Source organism: Dasypus novemcinctus, chromosome 4 (assembly GCF_030445035.2).
Source record: "Dasypus novemcinctus isolate mDasNov1 chromosome 4, mDasNov1.1.hap2, whole genome shotgun sequence".
NCBI classification, from domain to species: domain Eukaryota; kingdom Metazoa; phylum Chordata; class Mammalia; order Cingulata; family Dasypodidae; genus Dasypus; species Dasypus novemcinctus.
The window spans coordinates 168357446-168374613 of record NC_080676.1 but is presented as its reverse complement, the minus strand read 5'-3'; the positions used below and the strand labels follow the sequence as shown (position 1 = coordinate 168374613).

Genomic DNA, 17168 nt, shown 5'->3' with positions numbered 1-17168 from the left:
AGGGAGGCTAACACAATCTCGCTGTGTTAAGTGCGCTGAAGACATTACGGTGTTCTGCCTCACAAGCCCAGGAGCCAGGGTCGGTACAGCGCCACCGCACGCAGGAGACGCGGCGCGGGGCGCGGGGCCGCGCCGAGGCAGGGGCGCGGGGCGGGGGCGCGGCTCCCTCGCCGCCGGAGCCCGGGCCTGCGGCCCGACCAGCAGCGGGATAAAGGGCCAGCACTCGCGGCCCCCACCTGCCGCCGCGCCACCCGGGACAGGGCGGGGGCCGCCCCCACTCGACCCCGCGGCGGCGCGAGGCGGGGGTCTCCGCAGGAGGAAGGGCCCGCGGGCCGGGCCGCCGCCTCACCTTCCGACAGCTCCAGCTCCAGCTCCGCCAGGCTCTCGCGGACCTCGGCGGGCAGCGGCACCGCCTCCAGCGCGCACCCGTGGCCGGCCATGGCGCTCCGGGCGGGGCGGCGGCTGCGTCCTGCCCTCGGCCGGGACACCGCACCGGCCCGCGCGGCGCTGAAGGGAACGCGGCGCTGAAGGGAACGCGGCGCTGAAGGGAACGCGGCGCTGAAGGGAACGCGGCGCTGAAGGGAACGCGGGCAGGGCGCGGCCCGGGCGGGTCCGCAGCGGTGGGGCGCTCCCGACGGTCCTGCCGGGCGCAGGCGAAGCTGCGCGTGCGCGGACGGACCGGCGGCCGCGGGTGGGCCGCCCGGCCCCGCCCAGCAACGCCGCGGGCTCGCTCCCATTGGCGCAGCGGACGCGTCGAGGCCGCCCCGGGCTCCCATTGGGAGAGGCAGGCAAGCGTCCCTCCCAGCAAGCTCCGCGCGGGCCTCGTCCGGGCAGGGGGCGCGGGCGCAAGGCTGCCCGGGCCGCGGCGACCCTCGGGTGGAGCTGTGCGCCTGCGCCACCACGTCCTGGGCGCCGCGGCGCGAGCTCGGCCCTGCGTTCCTGCTGCGGCGGCGGCACCCGTTTCCAGCAGCGCCTCGGCGCTCGGCCTCGCCGGCCAGCCGGCGCCGCCGCCCGCGCGCGTGGTAAGTGCGGTGGGAGTGCGCGCGGCGGGCGCGGTCGTGCCTGCCGGTGCCTGCGGGGCTGGAGACCCCGCTGCCGCGCGGAGGCCCGGGGCCCTGCCCTTCAGGCCGCCCAGCTGTGTAAGCACGTGGTCATGTGCCCGCTCCCACCGCCCACAGAGCCTGAGGCCGCCTTCCCGGGGCAGAGCTCCACCCCCAGCACCTTCCTCGCCCATTGCTGCTTCAACCCCGCCGCTCTCACACGTGTTAATACCAGGGAAACATCTCCCACCCACGCTCGTTCCAGGGTCTGCCTCAGGAGAAACCTTCCTGCCACAGCTGGTACCAAGAGGGTCTGAGAAAGCAGGTGATAGATTTGAAAGCTGCATCGCTCACCACAGGTGGAATGCTGACAACCCCGGCACCAAGTGGTGATCTGTTAAACTTTCACCAGTGGTAAAATGGGGGGGTTATACCAGTGAAAGGAAAAACACACGGGCAGTGAACGGAGACCCACAGCGAAAGCAGTAGCGGTAAGGAAGGTGGTCAGGCTTGGAGGCTGTTGCTCAGCACCACCGATGCTCTCGAGAGGCAACTCTCAGAGGCAGGGACGATTGAAAGCCACGGAGCCTGTTTGGTTGCACAACAAAGAAACCCTCCTCTCCCTCAGAGGGATGGAAAAACTAGGGCCAGACCCAGGAGTTAATATCCTGAGTGAGTGACCCCACAAAGACGATAAAACAACCAACTAAGGCAGGTTTGTTATACCAAGTTTGGGGCCCCAATCGGGAAAATCTGGACCACTGATGACACGTGTGTGATATCTGGATAGCTGTCATCAAAGACTGTCCTGAGCTAGCACTCTTCCCCCTGCCCCGGTCTGCTGCTTACACAGCACCACGTACTGGATTCTAGGCATAGTAATATGGTTACTTAGCATTCGTTAGCTGGAAACATGATGGCTTGGTGAGATAGGCAGGGGACTCTAGCCCTTTGCCCCCTCAATAGAACTGTAAGACCCAGCCAGCATGTACTGGCAGGAGCTGGGGAGTGTGTGTGGGCCTGGATTGTGAGGGTGCTTGATCAAGGGAGGTGGGATAGAAAATTGGACAGAGAAGAGCTTATTGATTTGTGAGCAGACATCAAAGATATGAAATTTAACTCCAGGACATGGTGCAAACTTGCTAAAAAGATCGACTCCTAGAACCATGATTTGTTATGTAGTTATTGCTACATAACAAATAAGAATTTGGTGCCTTAAAACAATGAGTCATTTATCTCAAGGTTACTGCAGGTCAGGGCATAAAAGGGATAACTTACCATCTGGGCTTTAGTTGAAGCAGCTCGATCGATGGCCAGAAGTTGGAATTACCTGAAGGTTTAAGTTACATATCTGACCTCAGTGCTGGAGGTCGGCTGAAGGCCAAACTGTGGAATCAACCAAAACACCCACATGTGGCCACTCCCTGTGACCTGGGCCTCCTCACAATATGATGGGTTCCAGGGGCAGTTGTACAGACACAGAACCAGGCAAAAGCTGTACCCTTCTTGTGAGTGAATCTCAGAAATCATGTAGCATCACTTTTGCCACTTCCTATTAGAAATGAGTCACTAAATGTTGCCCACATAAGGGAAGAGGAATTAAAGACTCCATTCTCTGAAGGAAAAAGTATCAGAATTTATAGGTGTATGAAGAACACCACACATGGAAAAAACAATGGCCCATGATGAGCCAAGTTAAAATGCCAGAACTGCTGTGGTACAGTGGAGGAAAAGATTAAACAGCTCAGGGTTTAGGGCATTCTGAAATGCAGATACTATACCCTAATGGAATACCTGCCAGGTGATTATATTCCATATGAAGGCACTGGCGAAGGTGAAGAAATAGGCTGGTGAAAGGGGCACCAATTGTACTAAAATGTTCTGTGGTAGCTCACCTCTAGGCCGGAGCTGACAGCAGGGTGCTGTTCCTGAACCTGGCCGAGCGATAGCAATGGGGATGATCTCTAAACCCTGAAATGAGACCAGGAGGCGGCACTTGACTCACACAGGTCAGGGTCATAATGATCATGACCAGCAAGGCCTGAGGAGCTGCTAAGAGGGCCTGACCACAGAGTTATAGAAAAGGTAAGTAAAACATGTCATCCTAAGGGCAGCTAAGAAGGGTTCGGCTTAGGTTCTACTAGCAGAAAAAGAATCAAGGACAGATGACTAGGAAAAATCAAGGTGGTTTTGCCCTACTAAAATAAGGATCCCACACCCAGTTTCTAGAAATGAGCCAGATTTCAGAGAAGGAACCTGTTGGCTACGGAGATGGCCAAATACCAATAGGAAGGACCCTGCAGCATGCAACAAGGAGACACAGATATGAATGCCTGAGTCCTTTTCCACAGGGTCTGACAGCCCTTTCTTTGGATAGCTATGCATGGGGACAGATAATTGATAAGGAAAGCACTTTGAAGACTGGTAGACACAGGGCCCGAACTGACTTTGATATCCAACACCCTGAAGCATCACCATGGTGCCCTGTTAGATTGGATGAATATATGGTGGCCAGGAAATTTAAGGTCCAGCTTACAGTGGGTCCCTGGCATATTAGCCTGCTTGGTGGTCATATCCCCAGTCTCCAAGTGCGCACTTGGTACTGACATACTTGGCGGTCAGCACAACACTCATGTAGGTCCATGGCCTAAGGGGTTAAAGCTATCACAATGGGCAAGTCAAATGAAAACCTCTGAAACTGCCCCCCCACCGCAACCCCACCAAGACAGTACACAGCAGTGTCACAACTGGAGGTGGGAATGCAGGGACGAGAACCTCCCTTAAGGAGCTAAAGGATGCTGAGAGACCCCCAGCATACTGTGTTTAATACACCAGCACGGCTTCTACAGAAATTACAAGGATCCTGGAGGCTGACGGTACACTACCACAAATGCAACTAAGTGGTAGCCCTGAGAGCAGCCTCTCACCCAGATGTGGTGTATCTGTTAGAGCAGAAGAGCACAGCCTCAGGTACATGGCCGGTGGCTCCTAATTTGGTAAATGCTTTCTTTCTCGTTGCTTCTGACCAGAAGACCGTTCTTATAGCAAAAGAAGTATGGCAGTAGGCTTGATGCTATGGAGCTCCTTGATCTGAGATGGACTCCACCACCCAGAAGTAGCTCGCCTAATGAATGGTGGAAAGGCCGGTGATAAATGAAAACTGGAAAAAAACAAAAAATAAGACAAGGTCCATGCATTCACAAATAAAACAGTACTTTAATTTTATTCTTTTTTTTTTTTTTTTTTTCCCTTGTCTAAACCAAGTTTCAAACTGTACACTTTAGGAAAAGAAGCAAGAGGAAGCCATCATCCGCTTACCCTTCCTGGAGGCAGGCAGGCAGGCATGCTCCTGCTCCTGTGCACCACCTGCACACAGTACCTCATGAAGGTAAGGGATTAGGACATATGAAACCAGCACAGACGCTCCATTTGGTTTTGTAGGGATGCATAAAGATGAGAACACAATTAATGGCACTCCAGGGCTGGCGACCTGGACACGTGAGGATTTCAGGCTACACACCATACTTTCTTTGGAAAAGAAAAAAAATCTTTTCTTCAAATAGAATTGTCACAGGTAAGATTCACAAGGATTTTATTCATTGTTTAATCTTCTGGTGGCAGGAATTTTTGAAGAGGAATCTAAGTATAAATAAAAATCACACAGCCATTTATTAGAAGGCTTCATATGTCTTTTAAAAAGAATTTCACCATTTCTAAATACCACTACCACATTCATCTTAATTTCGGCAAAAATATAATTTACAACTGCAATATACTGAATCAAATTATGATGGTTACGAAACACAGGCCTCATTATATCCTGAGCAAAACAATCTGGGTTCCCTATCTGTCTAAGAGAAAGAACAAAGAGACCCAAATAGTAATTAAGTCATGAAAAACCACACTTACGACTAATATTTATTTACACATTTCTGAGGGTTTCTTCATTTATCATCTTCTAATGCAATTAAGATTAAAACTAATAAACATTGGAAAAATAGAAGTCTTTTCTACATTATTTTACATTTTTAGGGTACAGTTTAATTTAAAAAAAAAAATCATTAGAGAAGGACTCATTACCTGGTGGTATCCCTCCTAGTCTTTGCTGGATCATTTCTAAATGGTGAATATATTCCGTTAAGGAGTGTTCTGGATCTTGAGAAGCATTCAAGGACCTTTCTGATCTTGAATGTGGGGATGGGTTAGATCTTCGAACAAACAAACAAACAGAGTTGAGTTCGAGAGAGAAGCTGGTGCGAGAGCTGATCAAGAGTGCCGGCGAGGGGTGGTGCTGGGTCCTGGCTACCAGTGCTGGGACAGGGGTGTGCTTCCTTCCCTCACTCTCTCTCTTTACCTCACGAGAAAAATACTGTCAAGCCTTTCAAAGAAGTACTATATAGTGCTTTTAAAACCAACAACTGTAAAGGTTAGAAATGAGTAAAAGTAATATGACCATCTTTCTCACTAAATCTTCACATGTGTCTAGTATCCAAAGTGGATTATTCAGCAGCACCCTGAAGAGTGGAGCAGCTACCCAGGCTTTCCTTGATCTTCCTAAACACTCTCACATGGGGAAAAGCCGCTGCCGTGCAGTTCCTGCCTCCGCTGCCCTCCTCCTGCTCTTCAGCTGGGCCTAGCAAGCACCTCCACCATCCAGGTAGAGACCAGGGCTTATCCTTGCACTGCATTACACAAAGAGGGCCTCAGCCATCATTTATTCCTTCCGTATATATTACAGGGGCCACCACAGTCCCAGATGGACACATCCCTGCCCCTCTAGCAGACGCAGGCTTCCAGGCCCCCTGGCCAATGCCAAAACTTTGAGAATCCATCTCCCTGAGGTAGTCCATGTGCAGATGTGAGGTCACTAGCCGAAGCTTCAAAAGTCAGATGTACAACCTGGAAAAAGGAGTATGCTCAAAGATGAACACAAGTTCTGTCACTCTGTCAAATCAGTAACCTCTTCTGAGCCGCCATTGGCACAACGGCACTGCTAACGTACGTGTGTGTGTGTGTGTGTGTGTCCCCAGTGCAGACAGCGGTACCCAGAAGTCATGAACACAGCGCATGCTGAGACACGGTTGTCAACAGCAGTCAAGGGGTGAAAGGCAGACACAATGTTCCACCCACTGCTATTTTAATGATGTGTTTGAACAGTCCGCTTTGCTGTTAAGAGTAGTGCATACTCATTTTTATAATGCTGGGAAAGCACATAGGAAATTAACAGACACATCTCTTAACATGTGTACATACAGATATCAACAGAGACAAGTAGAATCCTTATGCTTGAAGGTATGTTCCAAATACTGGAAAAGTCATAGTTAAAAAAATTAAGTGACTCAATCTAGAGTTTATTCTAGCATTCAAATAGAATTCTGTATGTAGGTCTGAGAAAATGGAAAAAGAAACCCCATTTGGGGCGGAGAACTTGGTGGTGCGTGGACACGAGGTGTGAATGGTGGTGGTAACTCAGGGGTTGGGTCCGCCCCTCCTGACTTCACTTCCCCACAGGGAGGCCTCGGCACAACGTGACTGCATATACTCACGGATTACAAACCACACAGGTATCAGGGAAGCCTTGCTTAAGAGTAATGTTTATTCAGAATTATAGCCTACAATGCCGAATAACCACAAATCCAATTCATTTTTATTGCAAATTAATTTTTTTATAAAAAACTTATGACTTTACATTGCTACTTTACTGCCTCATTTACCTACTGAGACATCAAAATGAAGATACACACATGCACACAAAAAATTTCCACAAAATGAGATGAAGCAACCAAGCAAGGCTTGAGAGTGCTGGAGGCCCTCATGTGCCTGGGGGGGCGCTCATGGAACTGGGGGGCCCTTGTGCATGGGGGACCCTCGCGAGCCTGAGGGGGTCCTTCTGTGAAGCAGCCCCACCCAGGGCTCGGCAGGCAGGCTGGGGGCACCCACACAAATCCACCCATGAGAGCTCCATGCAGCGGCGGCTGCTCTCGAGTAGGCTTTAACAAGCGGACACGACCAAGTCTCGTCTAGCTCCTATAATGAAATAACAATCTGTTGGTGCCTACGACTGACCTTTCCTTCCTGCGTGCCGATGCCGTTGCCACAGGGTCCCTGGAGAGGCTGGCGTAAGTGTCCCGGGTCGGAGGAGACTCTCTTGTCTTGACTGGAGAATGATGCCGTCGTGGCCCTGGTGCTCCTTCCCCCAGAATTATTTAACGGTAAATGAATTAGGAGAAGAAATGAATCCATTTTAGTAGGAAAGCATGTATATCAAAATATGAAATGGACAAGTCTTTAAGAGACTGCATGGCAATTTCAAAACACCTATAAGCATCCAAATTACAAAAGTTATACCTAAGAGTGTGGAAGAAACCGCAAGCTGTAACCACGTATATCTTACTCCTGTGAGGCTGACCCTGACCCCGACGCCATGTGGGCAGCTTGGCTCTGGGAAGCCCTTGGAACCCAGGATGGAGCAGGACTGGTCCAGGCTCTGCGTCTGCCCAGCTCATCACTTAGGAGGGCGGGCAGAAGCCTTGAAGACTACCGGGCATGGGCCTTGGAAAGAGGGGGCAGACCTTCCTGAAATAGCTAGCAAAATGTGAAAATAAAACTGACAGGAGGCTGTCAGAAAGCCCAGTCCCAGGGCAGTGGCAGTGGCTCTGCGGCCGCCGCACTGGCACCCTCCTGCAGCGGCAAGCTGCTGGCTCCTCTCTGCTGGTGGCAATGGCCCAGCACAGCGCCCCACCTTCCATCAGCTCATCACTGTCCAAGTGCCTCCTGCCCTGTGGGGAAGGAGCTACCTGCGGCGTCCCAGCTCCCGCAGAGCCCACAGGTGTCCCTGCCCACCATCCACCTCAGGCACTCGGTCCATCAGGGCTCTGGGGGAAGAGACTGAATGTGACTGAGGGTCTACTGTGCCCTTGGGTGCACCCTGCAACTGGTACGCAGCCAGCTCCCCAGCCCTCCTGGCAATGGACAACACCGTGGCCGCTGGACAAGTGTCAACATGGAGAAGAACACTCTACAGGGTGGATAGGATTTGATTAGAGAAAACTAAGCAGTGATTCTCTAAAAAGAAGCGCTTTTAGAATATGAAGTAGAACGTCACTTGATTTTGGAGAATAAAAAAGGCCATTTTATTCATTATTAAAAAGTACATATATTTAGCATTTCTGTATTTCTCACTTGCTCATATACTCATCTGATCATTTTTATTAACATGAACTGTAAACTAAACCATTGCCTTTTTGTCTTTAAAAAAATCTTTTGTGCTCTCTGTGATGGTCAGGCTCATGTGTCAGCTTGGCCAGGTAACGGCGCTCAGTTTTCTGGTTAAGCAAGCACTCGGCCAATTGTAATAAGAGGTCATTTTATGGCCCCTAATTGTCAGTGAGTTGATTGCATCTATGGCTGGTTACATCTACAATCAACTGAAGAGACTGCTGTCAGCATTGAGTGATGGCTCATCCAGTCAGCTGAAGACCTTAAAAGGAGAAGTGATCTCAGCATTCAGGGAGGATACCCACCTCTACTTCCAACAGCCAGCCTCTCCTGCGAATTCAACAAGGTTTGCAGCCTGCCTTGTGGAATTTGGACTCGTGCATCCCCATGGTCGTGAGACAGTTTTATAAAATCTCACACTATTTACAGATATCTCTGTCAGTTGTTTTCCTAGAGAACCCTGACTAATACAACATCACTGACTGAATTTATAAGTTTTCTTATACTGCTTTTTTGCATTCCCACTGGCATGATGGTGATAAAAATGCTGCAATCAATAAGGGAATGTATGAAAGCACAGATGTGAACTGAGGTCCCACCTGGGTGGAGTGCTCTGCCTTGCATTAGGGTTCCTTTGCGATCTACTTCTTGCCATTTCTTAACCAAAAAACGTAATCTAGGAGAAAAAAAAAAAAGAGAAAGAACACATATGAAAGTAAAGCAAGACAGGAATGAAAGGAATGATGATGCTACGTGCTGGACTGGGCTCCCTCCCTGTCAGTCTCTGCTCGCAGCCCCCAGGGATGGCAACTCCACCAGGTCTCTGAGGTTAGTTAGGTGGACAGGGGGTTGAGCAGGTAGGTGGCTGGAGTCCATGGCCAGGACAACCCGGTGGGGAAAAGAGGGAGCACTGTGCGACTGGAGATGGCCGAGAGCACAGCGCTCCAGCAGGCACCGCCCCTGCCAGCCCGGTACGCCCTGCAGAGTCTGCTCCTGCCGAGCACACTGGACCGGGCCAGAGCGCAGCCCATGCCAGGGGCAGGCTTCCACGCAGTTCTTTCTCCCCTGTTCCTCCAGACAAATGCTGGAGTGTGTCTCCAACGGCATTTTGGAGCAGAGCTGCTAAAAATGAAATGAACTTTCATCATTGTTAATTTTGAATTCAGAATCAAAATTTTCCAGTTACACTAAGGAGCTGTGTTCCTGCTCCATAGATGATACCCCTGCAAACAATGGCTGAGGAAAGTAAACGATGCCTTCCCTGAAAGGCACAGTGTGGGCGGGGCGGGGCGGGCCGCTGCAGGGCAGCAGTGCTGGGCCTGAGGGCAAGCAGGGCCCTCCAGCACTGCAGCCTGGGCTCCTGCACGGGCCCCAGACAGTGCTCCAAGACCATTGAGGCGAAAGGGTGCACAACAGCTTGCTCTGCCTCTTGCGTAAAACACATCTGACTACAACACAGGCAGCTGAAACTCAAAGGGAATGCAGTTTCAAACGTCCTCAGCTTGTCAGGATCTGGGCATGACCCCCATTAAAGGACAGGAAGTTCTTTTGTCACAAAAACATCTTCAAATCTTTTGGTTTAGAATGTGACAGATTTGCACAACATGAGTTTTTTTTAGTGTCATCCATATTTCCTTTAAGGTCTCAGATACCATTAATCTTGAAAGAGAATATATTTCTAGAGTTTCAAAGAGTAAAGCTAGCAACGTGCCACTCCATAAACGACACGGGGCCCTGGCGAGCAGGGCAGCACGCCGGTGTTTACCTCAGGATCGCGATGACCACCCGCACGGCAGTCCTGAACTTCGTGAAGGGTCGAGATGCGTTCATTTTCTTATCTGCCTTGGAAGGAAATACTCCCAAATGAGCAATCATTGAGAGTGTTTCTTGTTCAGAATCCTGGAATCCACCAATCAACAGTAAAAGATACTTCTTTTGATAAATCAGGGCTTTTCTAAAGCTTTCTGCTCTCAAATACTGCAGGTACAATTTCTCCATCTAAAAAGGGGAAAAAAAATCATAGGAAACAGACATCTTGCTGAACAATCTTGTATAGCAAATCAGAGACAGCCTTGCCATGCGGACTGTTCATCAGACAAAATACAGGACCGCACCGCTCCTCTCCACGGCGTCACCAAGGCGCCCCAGCAGCCAAGTTGCCTTGAGCGCGGTCACCTACATGCCATTCCGACTCGGGGCCCAGCCCTATGGCCAGGGGCTGGCTATGGAACCCCTTATCTTGGACACAGAGCTTAGTATGCACATCCTAGTTTGCATCCTTTTCCCTCGAGAGAAGGTCCACAGCTGAGACCTCAGACTAGAGAATCACTGCTCTGTGCTTCTTCCGGGCAGTGGAGACTGGTACCTGCTAAATCAAAGCATTACATGTTCCATCCTTAACTCACGAGCACTGGAACACACATTTGTACACAAACAGACCAAGTTTCAAATGGAACTTTATTCTCTTTCAGTTCCTTTATATCGCAAGTGTGTCTTCACACCTACTCGATACCTGTGTCGGCAAGCAGCCTAGCAAATGAGGAGGTCACAGCCGTCAAAGCGCTTTTGCCTGCAGTGGACAAGCCCAGGATCTGAAATGCCCCTGTGTACCCTGCACACCTCGAGCTGCTCTAATCCTGCCTTACCTTGACACTGTGGGCAGCTGCTTCCTCGCCTGCCGCTGGCAGTCCTTGGTCTGCATTTCTAGGGGAGCTCTGCAAAGCCATCCTCTCCTGCTTCCACGCAGACCTGCCCGACCTCTGTAACAAGCCACAGCCTGCATGAGCTGGAGTTGTCTTAAAATATGAAGAGTTGTGATAAAAATGACAAAGTGCAGAAAGCAAGACCCCTGGGAGAAGGTCAAGTTTAAACACTTCGTTTCTTCCACTGCTGTCCCCTGGGCCTTTCAAGGATGGAGCCTGTCACAGGGAGGTGGGAACAGGGTGTGCATGCCAAGTTGGGGTACCCGCCTCCCACATGCAGGGACCTGGGCTCCAGGCAGGTCGCCACAAGAGGCCACGCTTGGCACACACCTCAGAGCTGGGGTGTCCACCCCGTATGCCTCTCTCACATCCCTCCAGTGGGCCAAGCTGCTACTGGGCATCGTTAATCACAAACATTTAACACTCAGGAAGTACTTATCATACACCACTTAACTAAGTGTAATTACATAAAAGGTACATTTCTTATTAACAAAACCCAAATTCAAAGCTTTATGCCTTTGAAACCCCCTCATAGTCTCTGGTCCTAGCAATGTCCACCCCAAGCAGATGCACGTATCTAATTCTATTCTTGTCCCCTCGTGAAACCCTAGCAGGGCCCAGCCAGGAGCCGCTGAGGCCGAGGCCGTGTGGAGCACGCGTGCGCAGCACAGGCCTGGACCCCAAGGACACGAGCGAGCGCTCAGAACGCCACCAGAGACGAGCGGAAAGAAGTCCACAGGGAGGAGAGAGGGCGGGGCAGCAGGTGCCACCGAGAACCAGGGGCTGCTGGGAACGCAGCCACCCTCGAACTGCCCCCACACAAGGCCGAGGGAGCTTGTACAGGCCAGGGCGTGTGTCCAGCAGCCTCCGGCCAGCAGTTAGAGAGAAATCAAAGGCAGTCTGGCATGAAGAGTGGAGCAGTGCGGAGGACAGGCAGGGGCCGGCCACACGGGGTGCTTCTGCGGGCACAGCCTCGCTGACGGCAGGACCCAGAGGAAGAGGCTGCACCAGTGCTGCTGAACCCAGCCCACCAGACCTGGACAGAGCCGCCCCAGGAAGGCCAGTCGTTTCACAGAAAGGGAAAAGGCCGCCTCCAGGTCGCTCACACTCCATGCTCCATGATTCACAAGGACGTTTCTTCCCCGGCTTTGTTAACTTTCACACACAGGCTTCAGCATCCATGCAGGCCTAACTGGATGACCAACACAAAGAATGCCCTCAAAAGGTTTCTGTGTGAATTCCAGAGAGGCAGACGGGCTTTCATCAACCTCTAGGACAGCTCATTGAGGAGGAAAACGAGGAGCCGCGTACCTCTCCCACCAAAGAATGTCCGTCGTGAGTTTCCTGCATGGTTGAACCCAACTCCAGAGAAACCAGGACACAACTCCACAAACACGCAGGACCCACACCGTTACCCAGCAACAGAGCTTGAAAGCAGATAAAGCAGAGCCAAAGAAGAAACGGACAAGTCCACAACTGTACTTAGAGGCATCCTTTCTCCTCTCAGCAACTGACAGAAATCCAGGATGGCTAGAGGAGACTTGAGTCACACCACCAGCCAAATGGTCTAACGGACCTTCAAGAAACACTTTGCCGTGCCAACAGCAGCAGAATACACATTGTGTTCAACTGCACAGGAACATGATCTACCAAAGACCAAATCCTGGGTCAACAAGTCTTTTAAATTTAAAGGAAATGAAATTATTCAAAGTACATTATCTGACAATAAAGGAATTAAGCTAGACACAAAGAGCAAAGAGATATATGGGAAATCTCCAAATGTGTGGAAATTAAACAGCATTCTATTAAATAAATTCATGGGCAGAGGAGGAAGTCTCAAAAAAAAACAAAAATTAAAATACAAAACAGCAAAATTTAGGGATGCAACTATAGCAATATTTACAGGGAAATTTATAGCATTAATGCTTACATTTGAAAAGAAAGGTCTCTAATAATCAAAGCTCCCATCTTAAGAAACTAGAAAAAAAGAGCAAATTAAGCCCAAAGCAAGCAGAATGAAAGAGATAATAAAGAGCAGCTATCACTAAAACTTAAAACAGAAGAATTCTATAGAATTTCATTGAAACCAAAAGCTGGGTCTTGTGGGGGTGGGGAGGGGAAATTCAAAATTGATAAAATTCTAGCCAGACTGACCACGATAAGAAAGACAAAAGCTACAAAAAAATAGGACATCACTACTAATCAAAAGAAGTAAAAAGTATACTGAGGGAATACTCTGAAAAACTTCATGGACAATAAATCCAACCAATTCCTGCAAAATCACAAATTACCAAAATTCATCCAAGAAATAAATACACTGAATAGAACTACATCAAAGGGGAAAACACCTGTAATTTAAAACCTTCTAAGAGACTTGCAGGAAAATGGCATTGGAATAGTGGCAGGGCTCAACTATCTCAAAAAAACCAATGGATACAACCCCAGGTATTGGTTCTTTTGAGGGATAAAGAGACCCACGGGTTCTATGGTCATGGCAGATGGGGTTCACTGCCATGGCAGATGGCCCTTCTTTGGAGCTGGTGTTTCTACATGATGGAATTGGACTCGGAGGGGATCTCTTCCCACAAGACTTGCATGCTACTTTATTGGAATTGTAGTTGGTGCTGGGGTTTAAGATATATTTAGGGGATTTGAATCTCTGGACTGATAATAAGACACCCAGGCCCAGAGCCTCAACAGACTTCAGCTCCTACATTTTGATTCATTGGACTTATCCCACTCAGCTAACATGGAGTTGAAGAAGGTCAACCACCACACCATGGAGCCTAGAGTGTCTACAACTGAAAGCAGGAGGAGTGCATCCAGTATCCATGTGGAATCTAAGCCCCCACTTGACATAGATGTGCAATGGACGCAACCAATCCAATGTCCACAGAGAAAATGTGGCATGGGTGTGGGAAGGGTGGCCATGGTGGCTGCTGGGTGCGGGGAATGGGAGGAAGAGATGAGATGTGGAGGCGTTTTCGGGACGTGGAATTGTCCTGGGTGGTGCTTCACGGACAATTACAGGACATTGTCGATCCCCCCAGGGCCCACTGGATGGAATGTGGGAGAGTGTGGGCTATGATGTGGACCATTGACTACGGGGTGCAGTGATGTTCAGAGATGTACTTACTGCGTGCAATGGATGTCTCACGATGATGGGAGAGAGTGTTGCTGTGGGGGGAGCGGGGGGTGGGGGCGGTGGGGTTGATTGGGACCTCGTATTTTTTTAATGTAATTTGTAAAAATAAATAATTTTAATTAAAAAAAAAATGTCTATCCTACCAAAAAAAAAAAAAAAACCCAATGGAAGAAGGGCAAAAAGCTGTCCGAGGGATGTTTTGGGCCTGTGCAGACTAGGAGAGTTCTGCGCGTCCTCCAGGAGGGCGAGGGGCAGAGAGTCAAAGAAGCCAAAACAGAAACAGTGAGTTGCGAAATGGAAGGGCACCCACCCCACCGTCAAGGCACAGAGCCTGGGTTAAACCTGTGGCTCACTACACAGCCTAACGAGAGGGAACAGATGTCCTCTCTGGGGAGAAGTAGGGTGTGGTGAGTGGTTTCTCTTCAGTGAATTTGGCCAGCAAAGCCAGCTCTGAATCTCAGCTCTGGCCAGACCAGAATCGCTGACAAGTGGAGATTGAAAGGAGATGCCTCTGTGGAAAGGTGCACCAGTGAGCGCCTTCTGCTGGACAGCCTGGGAACTACAAGGAGAAAACCCACGTTTATGTGCCTCCTGTCCCAAAGTCCTCGGAGCAGATCTGCGCCCCATTAGGGAGTCCCTGGCCCTATTCCGGTAACTTAAGCAAGCAATTTTAAAGAATAAGAATAAGTTGATCCAAAATCAAAGAGAGCCATGAAACAAAACCACTGGGCAAGAGAAAGAAATTGACCATCAGGGTAAATTCACCCAATTGACTCATATTCAGTTGCTTGGACATTAGCAAAAAAATACAAGCCATATTAAGAAACAGGAAGATATGGCCCAGCCAAAGGAATAAACCAAAAATCCTGATGAGACACAGGATTTAAGAGAATTGGTCAATGATAATCACAGAAATCTCCAAAATCCATTCAAGGAGTTGAAGGAAAACATGACTAAAGAGGTAAAAGGTATTAAGACGACACTGAGGATACATAAAGAACAATCTGAAAGCCTGAAAAGTAACAGAGCTTATGGGAATGAAAGACACAATGGATGAGATTAAAAACACAAGAGCGAAACGGATGTGGCTCAAGCAGTTGGGCACCCGCCTACAACATGGGAGGTCTGGGTCCAGTTCCTGGTACCTCCTAAAGAAGAGTAGATGCCATAATTAGCAGACAACTGCAGACAGCGCAACAAGCAGACACTGCAACAAGCAGTAACACAAACACTGCAACCCAGCAGACGACACAGCCAGCAAATGCCGCAAACAGCAGATGACAAAACCAGCAGGGAACAGAAGTGGCTCAAGCAGTTGGGCACTCACCTCACACGGGAGGTCCTGGCTTCAGTTCCCAGTGCCTCCTAAAGATGATGAACAGACAAGGGAGCTATCTTGGGGGGAGGAGGGGGGCAGGAAATAAAAAATTTTTTTTTAATTTTTGAATAAAATTATAAGCCATCTATATGCTGTCTACAAGAGACTCACCTCAGACATCAGAACACAACCAGGTAGAAAGTAGAAGGCTGGAAAAAGATATTCCATGCAAACAGTAATCAAAAATATCTGAAGTAGCGATTCTAATATCATACAAATTAGATTTTCAATGCAAAACTATTATAAAAAATGAAGAAGGTCATGATATATTAATAAAAGGGGCAATTCAGGAAGAAGAAATCACCATAATATTTTCACACCTAACCAGGGTCCCTGAGATATACGAGGCACACACTGGCATAAATGGAGAAATAGAGACCGCTACAAAAAAAGTTGGAGACTTCAATGTAGCACTCTCAGCATGGGATACAACATCTGGACAGAGGATAAATTAGGAAACGAGAGCTTAGATAATATGATAAATGAATTAAACCTAACAGACATGTATAGAGCATTACACCTCAAAACAGCAGGATATACATTATTTCAAGTTTACATGAATCATCTCCAGGATAGACCATACGCTGGGTCACAAGACAGGTCTCAATAAATGTAAAAAGAATGAAATAATACAAAACACTTTGATCATAATGGAATGAAGCTGGAATGCAATAAGAGAGGAAAAAGGGAACCTTCACAAATATATGGAGATGAAACACTCTTAAATAATCAGTGGGCCAAAGAAGAAAATTGCAAGAGAATATCAGTAAATATCTCAAAATGAATGAAAATGAGAACACAATATATCAAAACCTAAGGGATGCAGTGCAGGCAGTGCTGAGAGGGAAATTTTTCTCTCTCAATGCTTACATTAAAAAGAGGAGCTAAAATTGAAGATCTAACTGCAACAAGAAAAAGAACAGCAACTAATCCCCAACCAAGCAGAGGAAAGAAATAACAAAAACTAGAGCAGAAATAAATGGAGAGAAAAACAAAAACAAGGGTGAATCAACAAAACACAAAGTTGGTTCTTCGAGAGCAAGAAAATCAACTAACTCTTAACTAAAATGACAAAGGAAAAAAGAGAGAAGCTGCAAATAAAATCAGAAATGAGACGGGGACATTACTACTGACCTCGCAGAGATAAAAGAGATAAGATACTACGAAACTATACATCACCAAACCAGACAACGGAGATGAGATGGACAAATCCCTAGAAACATACAAAAACCCTACACTGACCCTAGAAGAAATAAATAGATGTCAACAAACCAATGCCAAGTAAAGCGACTGGAACAGTCAACAAAAACCTCCCCAAACTGAAGAGCCCAGGACCAGATGTCTTCATAGATGAATTCTACCCATCATTCAAAGAAGATTTAAAACTAATTTTGCTCAAACTCTTCCAAAAAACTGAATAGGAGGGAATGCTACCAGACTCATTCTATGACGCCAACATCACCCTAATACCAAAGCCAGATAAAGATACTAGGAAAAAAGAAAATGGCAGACCAATTTCTCTAATGAATGTGGATGCAGAAGTCCTATACTTGCTAATCAAATCGAAAAGCATGTTAAAAGAACTATACACCACAATTTGTAGCAATACATCCCCCAAATTTTACTATCCTTTCCTTAAATTGTAAGCTAGATTCAGGTAGTTATAAGACATGCTGTAGGAAACA

At 48.4% G+C, this 17168-nt stretch overlaps 2 protein-coding genes and 1 long non-coding RNA gene across 9 annotated transcripts in view; 1 reads left to right on the top strand and 2 right to left on the bottom strand.

Annotated features, from left to right (window-relative positions):
- The window catches only part of DIP2A (disco interacting protein 2 homolog A), a 181332-nt gene extending 180625 nt beyond the window's left edge, over positions 1-707 (bottom strand). Inside the window, 1 exon segment of the mRNA XM_058296388.2 lies at positions 350-707. Within this exon segment, the coding sequence (XP_058152371.1) occupies positions 350-440 (91 nt within the window). The 5' untranslated portion in view covers positions 441-707.
- A 2288-nt stretch (positions 708-2995) lies between these two features.
- Positions 2996-4228, top strand: LOC131278321 (uncharacterized). The gene is made up of 2 exons (XR_009185669.2): positions 2996-3125; positions 4070-4228. It is a non-coding gene; the product is annotated as an uncharacterized lncRNA (long non-coding RNA).
- A 4-nt stretch (positions 4229-4232) lies between these two features.
- Positions 4233-17168, bottom strand: part of PCNT (pericentrin) — a 152877-nt gene continuing 139941 nt past the window's right edge. For all 7 annotated transcript variants that reach the window (XM_058296382.2, XM_058296386.2, XM_058296381.2 and 4 more), the window contains 6 exons: positions 10904-11017; positions 10024-10256; positions 8858-8934; positions 7107-7230; positions 5121-5248; positions 4233-4679 (listed from right to left, as the gene is read on the bottom strand). In XM_058296382.2, the coding sequence (XP_058152365.1) occupies positions 4633-4679; positions 5121-5248; positions 7107-7230; positions 8858-8934; positions 10024-10256; positions 10904-11017 (723 nt within the window). In that variant the 3' untranslated portion in view covers positions 4233-4632. The remainder of the gene's footprint in view (positions 4680-5120; positions 5249-7106; positions 7231-8857; positions 8935-10023; positions 10257-10903; positions 11018-17168) is intronic.